At 43.6% G+C, this 9,937-nt stretch overlaps 1 protein-coding gene across 3 annotated transcripts in view; it reads right to left on the bottom strand.

Moving 5' to 3' along the window:
* Positions 1-9,937, bottom strand: part of TTC7A (tetratricopeptide repeat domain 7A) — a 304,672-nt gene that overhangs the window by 219,990 nt on the left and 74,745 nt on the right. For 2 of the 3 annotated variants that reach the window (XM_032768912.2, XM_032768915.2), the window contains 2 exons: positions 4,787-4,924; positions 4,272-4,355 (listed from right to left, as the gene is read on the bottom strand). The exons of the other annotated variant lie outside the window; for it this stretch is intronic. In XM_032768912.2, the coding sequence (XP_032624803.2) occupies positions 4,272-4,355; positions 4,787-4,924 (222 nt within the window). The remainder of the gene's footprint in view (positions 1-4,271; positions 4,356-4,786; positions 4,925-9,937) is intronic. 3 annotated transcript variants of the gene reach the window in all.

Genomic DNA, 9,937 nt, shown 5'->3' with positions numbered 1-9,937 from the left:
TATAATGGTACTTAATATCTCCTTATCTTTGCTGGAAATACCTCGCCTGATGCATCCTAAAACTGCATTAGCTTTTTTAACAGCCATATCACACTGGCCGCTCTTAGTCATCCTGTGATCAACCAATACTCCGAGATCCTTCTCCTCCTCTGTTACTTCCAACTGATGTGTCCCCAATTTATAACTAAAATTCTTGTTATTAATCCCTAAATGCATAACCCTGCACTGAGGTGGGCTCCCCACCCTAAGTCTGAGTCATCGGAGACCAATGTCAAAGAGGGGGATGGAGGTATGAAGGGAATCCATTCCAACCCCACGCCAGAGAAGACAGGATGAGCAGCGGAACTGTAACCACTAGGTTCATATCATATGTCAGAAGCGTAGACCGAAGCCAGCCATGTCTGCAGGGGTCTGAGATGCAGGGGGGGCACGATGAACCATGTAAGTACATGCTGTCATGTGATCCAGCAGCTTGAGGCATACCCAGGTGGTGTGAGTGGGTAAGCTCTGACATGGATGATGAGGTCTGACATAGTCTTTAACCATGACTCTGGCAGAAAGGTCCTGGCCTGGATAGAATTGAGCACTGCCCCATAAACACTATTTGCAGAACTGGGGTAAAAGTCGATTTCTGTTCATTTATAAGTATTTCTGACAAGTGGCTCACACCAGACTGAGGCTGTGCTGAACTTGCTTTTGCACCCTGCCTCTAACAAGTATATCAGTATGCCTCAACACCTCAGGAAAGTGGCCACTTTCACCATGCATTTTGTGAAGACTCTTGGGGGCGATGAGAGACCAAAGAAGGGCAGTGCCGAGAACTGGTAATGGCGTTGGCTCACCATGAATCAGAGGAATCTCCTGTACCCACAGAACACAAAAATATGAAAATAGGTGTCCTTTAAATTGAGGACAGAGTACCAATCTCACGGATCCAGAGAGGGGATGATGGAGGCCCAGGGAGACCATGTGAAACTTCAACTTCTTGAGATACTTGTTGAGGTGAAGCAGGTCTAAGATGGTTCCTTTGGCCTTCGGGATAAGGATGTACTTGGAGTAAAATCCCTTCCCCTTCATACAGCCCCCACCCATAGGAGGGTCTCCACCTCCTGGATAAAGAGTTGCTAGTGAGAAGGGTCCCGGGACAGGAAAGGGGGATGGGAGGGAGGAAAACTGCAGGGTGCAGCCAACCACTATGAGCACCTATTGATCCATGGCGACCTTGGCCCATGCAGAGAGGAAGGGGAGCTAGAAGGTCCAGAAATAAATGGGGGGATGGATCCTGGTGTGAGACTGCAACTGCATCCTTGTGTGCACCTCAAAATGACTGACAGAGCCGCCTGAGTGATGCTGAGGGCCCGAGTAGGCAGCTGGGGGGCACAGAGTGGGTCAGCGGTGTTTAAAGCACCCATCTTTTCTTTTGTAGGAGCTCTGACTCTAAGGGCCCAAGAATCTGGGCAGAGCTGACACTCAGAAGTTTTTCCTAGAGACCTGTGGCATGGACAGGACCAAGGAGCGAAGCATGGTGCAGGAATCTTTCAGGCCATGCATCCTGGCATTCATCTGTTCCAAAAATAGGGCAGTGCCCTTGAAGGGGAGGTCCTGAATGGATTGCTGCACCTCCTGGGACAGTTGATGCAGATGGACTGCTGCCATGAGCCGGGCCACATGGACACCATAGAGGCCACGGAGCTGCCTGCCCAATCAGTTGCATCCAGTGCGGTTTGGAGTGAGGTCCTAGCCACAGTCTTACTCTCCTCCAAGACCAAAGAGAACTCCTGGCTGAGCGCCTGTGGCAGGTAGTCCCTGAATTTTGCCAGGGAGTCCCAGATGTTATGATGGTGTCTCCCCAGCAATGCCTTCTGGTTGGAGGTCCTAAACTGGGGACTGGAGTTCCGGTGACCCTCGCGGGCAGTAAGAAGGAATTGAGAGGGTGCAGTGCCAGTGGAACCTCATATACTGGTGCATAAGCATGAGGCTCCAGAAGGCGCCAGAGCCGACCCTACGGATACCACTAAGAGAAAAATCTCCAGCAGCCATGCAGGTGGGTGCACACACACATGATATGAGCAAGCACTTGAAAAACCACTGATTTAGCCAATGTGAATATCTACAGAGCAGGGTTGCTATGTTTGTGAAGAAGAGGAACTAACATAAAATAATGCATAAATCCTATAGCGTTTATATAGTAAACAAGCATACCTTACTGACCCAACGGTCAGACTGATACACCTGTGAAAAACAACATACTCTACTTGGCTAATTTGTTAGCTGGTAGATGGAAGAAATGGCTGGAATTTTGACTCTCAAGTATCCCTTGACTTGGTGAAGGAGGAATATGAAGTGCAAGTTAACACAAGTAGAACATAGTGTAAACAGAGAGCACTTTTACACAAGACAGCTTTTGCAATGTAATATTGAAGGTTTCAAGATTTGAAGGTCAATAAAGGGGTCTACTGATCTGGGTTCCCATGACACCAAAGATTTATGAGTCTGATTTCCAATGCTGCAGGAAAAATTCCATCTCGGGATGTGGGATATCATGTCTTGCTAATGTACTCAGGAATCGGCTGTGGTGAGAGACAGGTGAAAACCTCTGAAAGCTCAAGTGTATTCTGCATTCTGTGGTCTACACAGACCACACTGCTCATCATCCCTCCCTGCTACATTTGAGTGCTTACATTTAAATGAACTGTGTTCTGCACAAGCTGCAAAGCAGTATAAAAATGTATGCCACATCTCCCATTAGAAAGATGACGCATTGCAGAGTATACAACAGGAATCCTCTAGGATACTTCAGGACTAGAAATGGAATACTGTACAGATGGGACTGTTGGGTAAAGGGAAGTCCCTCTGCTCCATATAAGGCTCAGAGTATTTAGAGCTCTCTTCACTTCCTGAACATTTAAAGTGTAGGCAAAAGGATAGGATGTCCTTCGATTTCAATTATTTACATACATTTATACCGAGGCAACTGTGAGTTTTACTGCTTTTTTAATTTCTTTTTAATACTGAATGTGTAATATCTAAAGGATACCAGAAGAGGTACATAAGCAAATATGTAACATGAAGAGAACGACAGAGTTCTCAATTACATTGTTAATGGCAATAGGTTAGCACCCTATTTATTGTCAAGAGTTTCATCTTGGGGTCCTCGGCGTTCCTATAAGAGCCCTGTGGACATGTTCACTGTGTTTCTACATTGGCTTTTGCATCTCCTTCCTTCACTTTTCTTCTGCTGGATCATCACAACCACAGTCTTGTCTGCTTCAGAGGGGTGGGCAATGCTCTCTTGGGAGCAGGCAAAGCCACTCCTTAATCAGCAAAGTGGTTGTAGATTTGGGGATTTGCAAGGGCACATTGGCCAGTTAAGTACCCAGTTTAACTGAAAGTCAAGGGGGGCTGGGTACCTAATTCCCACTTATGCCTTTGAAAAATCTTCCTCCAAACCTGCGCCTTTCACAGGACAGTGCAGGGAGTTGGCACTACAGCACTAGACTTACTGTTTGATTGACCAGCAGTTTATGGCTTGTTTATGAATTGATACATTGTATGAATCTTTTCTGTGTGTGCAATGATTTTCAAAGCCCCTAAAGGATTTAGAAGAAAGCATCCTCAGTGCCTAACTGTTCCTATATATTGCAGGCTTTATGGCTGGTCTAATATTTTCTGCTTGCAATGTACAAATATATTTAACATACAAGTTAATGAGATGGTCCGGTAGTCCCAAAAAATCCTACTGTGACATGGCAGCACTAATTTAAATGTTACATGCAATACAAATACTTTAAGTACCAATGTTTATTAATGCCATTCATGCACGTAGGCCATACTCATTCTCACAACAGAAAATAGAACAATGATATTTTGATACTTAGACAGTACATTTCATTCAAGGAACTCAAAGAAACTTACAAACATTAATACCCATGTAAGGCAGGTTAGTATTACTATTATCCCACTATTACAGCTAGGGAAACCAAGGCACAAAGGGATTAGGGGACATGTCATACTACCAGCCTGTTACTGAGCTGGGAAAAAGAACCCAGATTCAGACTCTGACTCTGGTGTAATGACCACTAACCCATGCCACTGCCCTAGAAGGTGAAAGAGAACTGTCTAGTTCACACATCGGAGTAGAAGTACAGTGGGAATCTAACCAGCGAGCTCTAATTTTTCACATAGGCTGTATACAATCATTAATTCATACAAAATATGGGATTCTGCATATCCCACAGGAGAAAAACATGCTTCTCTGATTTAGGCCTTACCTTCCCGCAAGCCACCATGGAAAGGGCCAGCTGGTACCAGAGGTGAAATTCACCAAACGCAAACTTCATTGCTCGCTCCAGACACTGAAACAAACATTGGGAGAAATGTCAGAGATGCATTTTTCTCCCTCTATCAAGGCTGCTGCTCAGACAGCGCAGTGGACAAGTAAGAGCTTGCACAAATGGACAATTTGAAATGGCCAGAGGTGATCTCTTATGGTAATGTTCCCCTTTCAAATTTCTCTCTCAAGTTAACAGGTACTGCAGGTGCTCAACACCTCTGAAAATCAGGCCCATTTTATTTAAGTACCTATGGATGGCTTTAGGAGCCTAGTTTGGGCACTCAGATGTGTATATTTTTGACCTAAACTGACACAGACTTGAAACTGTTTCTAAAAATTTTCAACTACTGTCTTTCCTGCTCACTTCCACCACCAACATTCAACAATTATTTTGCAAAACGACAGTGCTTGTTTGCACGAATTAGGCTGATGTCTCAGTAAAAGGTCATGTACCTCAGAAAGCATGACATACTGCCCTCTTCTGCCCAGCGTGATACTCAGAAGGTCATACACGGCAGAAGCATCCTGGAGGCTGACAGTTCGATCATCCTTCTGGTCAGGGGCACGGCTAATTACTGCATCTCTGTTCGCCTAGTCACAAACATAAATAAGAAATCTGACCTGATGACAGTGAACCGAGAGCACTAAGCCAAATGCAGAAGGGTATCTGTCTGTCATTGACTCTGTTTACTCATTATCATTCCATGTCAAAACAAACAGTCGATCTACCTCCCCATTTATCTGCATGAGGCTAATTCAGGATGGCATACATATGAAATGAAATGCCGGAAACACCTCATCACCATTAACTTGCAGAATCATAGACATTACAGATGGAAATGAGCTACTGGGCCAGAATTTCCAGGGCCCCATATAAATTGTGTGCCTAATTATTTCAATTGCCTGCACCTGTGACAATTGTGCCTACATTGCTGTATATTCCCCCAAGCTTCTGATAGTTTATTACTTCCCAATGGTAGGTATTTCTTTTAATCCTTTCTGCTGCTCACTTTTTATTAGTTAATTTGGACATGTGCCCTAGTAATTGGATTTGTCCGTCATCATGTTAATGAATGCAGAGGCCTTTGCAATGTCATGTCAATAAGATTTTTTTAAAATGTAATTTGTACAGATAATAATTTATTATACGTACCGGTAACCAATAATTCATTGCAACACACTGCAAATTCAATTTAAATAGAACCTACCTTTTAACTTCTGACAAGGACAGTCCAGTAACTCACTAGGAATATTCTGAGCTGCGATGCAAGAGACTCAGGTTTGACTAATGATCCTAATAGCTTAGCTTTCTAAAGGCTATGTCTACTCTTGCAACTGAACGACAAAACTTTTGTCTTTCAGAGGTGTTAAAAAAGTAAAAAGAACAAAAACCCACACTCTCAAAAGACGAAAGTTTTGCAGATGACAAGCACCGGTGTGAACAGCTCTTTGCCGGCAGGAGCACTCTCCCTGCTGACAACACTGACGCCGCTCGTTGGGGGTAGAAGTTTTTTGTAGGCAGGAGAGCCAACAAACAGCAGCTATCCTGTGCGACTTTTAGCAACAAGGCTGTAGCGATGCAGCTCTGTTGCTAAAAGCAGTGTAGTGTAGACATAGCCAAAGGCAAAGGATGAAATTCTGACCCCACTGAAGTCAATGGCAAAACTCACATCAACTTCAGTGGGGCTAGGATTTCACCCAAAGCATCCAGCCCGAGGGTATGACTAATATATAACATGGGCATGGGCTCTGACAAGTGTTTAAGCTCAAACCCCACTACGGTCCACACACAAAACCCTCAGATAGGCACCTGCACCCCGCAGAACACAGGTTGCTGGTTCATCCAGAGGTACAAGGGTATAACACTGCAGGATTCTGGTCCATCTGTGGTATGAGGACTATGAGGCCCATGATTTTGACAGGAGCACCAAAAATCTGCATTTATCTGAAAAGACGTCTAAGAGGCAGGTTGGATTCGAGATCTACTGCACCACTGTCTGGTGCAGGGAGCAGATCAAAACCATCCAGACTACCCACCGCAAAGCAAAGGATGGAAATGGTGCATCTGGGAACTCCCCAGCTACCTGCCCCTACTATGAGAAATTTGACCAGAGGCTAACAACCACCCTAGCATAGAATCGAGCATGACTGTCTCCAGAGTAAGGATGATGTGCTTATAACCCTGGAGGAAGTGCCTCATGCCATTCAACAGAACTGTGGACAGCTCCACAGAAACCCTATCTGGAGCTCCGCAGCTGAAAGGACAACGACTGCAGTGCAAGGCATCAAAGGCGGAACATTATCCAAGCTGGGAAAATGAAGAGACTCCTCACAGTTTTATCAAGGGCAAAAAAACTCAATCAGCCCAACTATTCCTCCCAAATGGAAAGGCTGAAAGGTTTGTCTTGTAATCTTATTTTCAAGTCTTTTTCTCTCTAACTGCAGAGAAAAGATCTTGTCAAAAGGTTAAACACAGGAATCAAGTGTATAAAAATGACAGAATATGGAGGTCTTACAGACTACGTATATTTCATTATGATAAAACTGCAGCTGTTTCATCATTATATATTATATGTTACAAACATTCATTACCACAGTTAGAATCATAGAATCATAGAAGATTAGAGTTGGAAGAGACCTCAGTAGGTCATCTACTTCCAACCCCCGGCTCAAGGCAGGACCAACTCCAACTAGATCATTGCAGCCAGGGCTTTGTCAAGCCGGGCCTTAAAAACCTCTAAGATGCAGATTCCGCAACCCCCCGAGGTAACCCATTCCAGTGCTTGACCACCCTCCTAGTGAAATAGTGTTTCCTAATATCCAACCTAGACCTCCCCCACTGCAACTTGAGACCATTGCTTCTTGTTCTGTCATCCGCCACCATTGAGAACAGTCTAGATCCATCCTCTTTGGAACTCCTCTTCAGGTAGTTGAAGGCTGCTATCAAATCCCCCCTCACTCTTCTCTTCTGCTGACTAAACAAGTGCAGTTTCCTCAGCCTTTCTTCATAAGTTATGTGCCCCAGCCCCCTAATAATTTTTGTTGCCCTCTGCTGGACTCTCTCCAATTTTTCCACATCCTTTCTGTAGTGCAGGGACCAAAACTGGACGCAGTACTCCAGATGTGGCCTCACCAGTGCCAAACAGAGGGGAATACTCATTTCCCTTGATCTGCTGGCAACGCTCCTACTAATGCAACCCAATATGCCGTTAGCCTTCTTGGCAACAAGGGAACACTGTTGACTCGTATCCGGCTTCTCGTCCATTGTAATCTCCAGTTGAGGAGGCCAACACAATTACCGACAACCAACACAATCACTAACAAAGGGCTAAATGGCAACCATAGTTAAAGGAAACTGACAGGTCTAATTCAATCCAAAATGTAAAGGGTGGAGTGATAGCTCAGTGGTTTGAACAGTTAGCCTGCTAAACCCAGGGTTGTGAGCTCTAATCCTTGAGGGGGTCATTTGGAAAACTGGGGTAAAAATCTGGAGATTGGTCCTGCTTTGAGCAGGGAGGTAGACTAGATGACTTCCTGAGGTCCCTTCCAACCCTAATATTCTATGAAAAACAAACTCTAAGACCAACATTTCAATTATTTTTTAAAAAATCACAATGAAATTAATTTCTACAAAAAATCCCCTGCAGTTTGCAGCACACATTTTGCTGCACTGTGGATAGTATATGAGAACCAGAAAATGAAATTGAAACTTTAATTTTTAGTCAGTTTCAAATCAATCTCGCAATCAGGGCCCCAAAATATTTTTCAATGCGACAGGAAAGCAAATATTAAACAAACAAGAATGAAAAGTAAATTAAACTGTTAAACTTTCCTTAAGGATTAACCTTTAAAAAAGAAGATAACATGGCTGGCCTAAAAAACTAAGGAAAAATTGCATAGAATGATTCTTACTACCAATTAAATCCTCCCACGTTTATACGGCAGCTTTCTGCATTAGTTACTCTGCTACAACCATTTGTGAAAAATAGCTACACTGAAAAATCATCCACATATTTCGTAAACTGCAATCAGCTTCACGTCATAGTCAGCCTTACCCTGCTGCTATTTTGGGCCTCTGTCTAGTACTGAATTGTGATTTTGTAACTGATGTATTAGCAGAGATAGAAGATTCATCAAAACTGGGGAACGGCCATTCATTTCTGCTTACAGAACGATAATACATATCAGTGGCACGTGCCCCTTTGGAGTGTCTTGATACTGCAATAAATTGCATACTACAGGAGTACATGATTTTAGAATAGCTTCTCAATCTGAAGATACTGCCCTTCACTAGAAAGAGAGCAATTGAAAATAAGAAAATATTACAAGACTCATGATAAAATCATGAGAGTTTACAACACTTTATTTTGTTCACATTGGCTGTTACTGCTGTAATAATATGTATTATAAATTGAACGGGTCAGTTAGTATCTTATATTAGCTAGATATTAGAAGCAATCATTGCAAGACTTGAGATACCATTTATTACTATAATATTACAAACAGGAAAAATTGTGACTTGTTTACTGAAAACCATTTGGGGTGAATCAATACATTTTCATGGTTTACTATTTCCAAGATGAATTATACTGAGATCGAGAACAACATTAGCCAGGATTTCACGTTGTATTTATTTAAATATATAATGAAAATAGGTGGGATTTTCAAAAGCACCTATGTGACTTGGGAGCAAAAGTCACAGTGAAACTCAGTGGGCTTATGGTCCTAAATCACTTAGGCACTTTTGAAAATCCCACCCTATTTTTTTTTCAAGTGCCTGTGCTGGGTTCTAGGTGCCTTTACCATACATTAAAAATACTATCAAATAAAAATAAAGCCAGGAGCTTCTCCTGACCCCTGAGCAAATACAAACCAAACCAAACCAAACCATTTCATAATAAAAATAAATAATAGCCCTTTGTCCACAAACATCAGCCCCTATCCCTCCCCAAGGAAGGAGGCAGCCCTTCCAGTATTCCAGAACAAAATGGACCCAAGTACTTTAGAGGACATCTACACATCAACTAGACACCAGTGGCTGGCCTATGCCAGTCAACTTGGGCTTGTGGGTCTCAGGCTACAGGGCTGTTTCACTGCTGCGTAGACTTCTGGGCTCAGGCTGGAGACCGGGCTCTAGGACCCTGCTAGGTGGAAGGGTCCCAGGGCTCAGACTCCCCTGAGAAGTCTACACAGCAATGAAACAGTCACTCCCAGCCGGAGACCCATGAACCTGAGTTGGCTGGCACGAGTCAGCCATGGGTTTTTTTTGACTATGTCAACCTCCTCTTAGTGTTTTATACGTCAAAATCCACATGTGTAGCCCATCACAGAATACAGAACAGCACTAATGCCATGTACTCCTAGCAAGCTACCTTGCTTACTAAGTGAGTTGCCACCTTCTCCACCAGTTTCAATTTCCCAGTTGGTTTAAGTTGCAACCCCATGCAGAGCACACTGCAATAGTCTAACCTCAGGGTGACAAAGGGATGGATCATCATGTGACTAGGGATACTCTGGCCTCCTGCAGATCATCCTCGAAGATTCACAAGGTGTGGGGGCTGGTCCCACACTTTGTCCCTAGAAGATAAGCCCATCTCTGTGATG

Source organism: Chelonoidis abingdonii, chromosome 3 (assembly GCF_003597395.2).
Source record: "Chelonoidis abingdonii isolate Lonesome George chromosome 3, CheloAbing_2.0, whole genome shotgun sequence".
Classification (NCBI taxonomy): Eukaryota; Metazoa; Chordata; order Testudines; family Testudinidae; genus Chelonoidis; species Chelonoidis abingdonii.
Note: the sequence above shows the minus strand (reverse complement) of the source record. Positions and strands in the feature narration are given on the sequence as shown.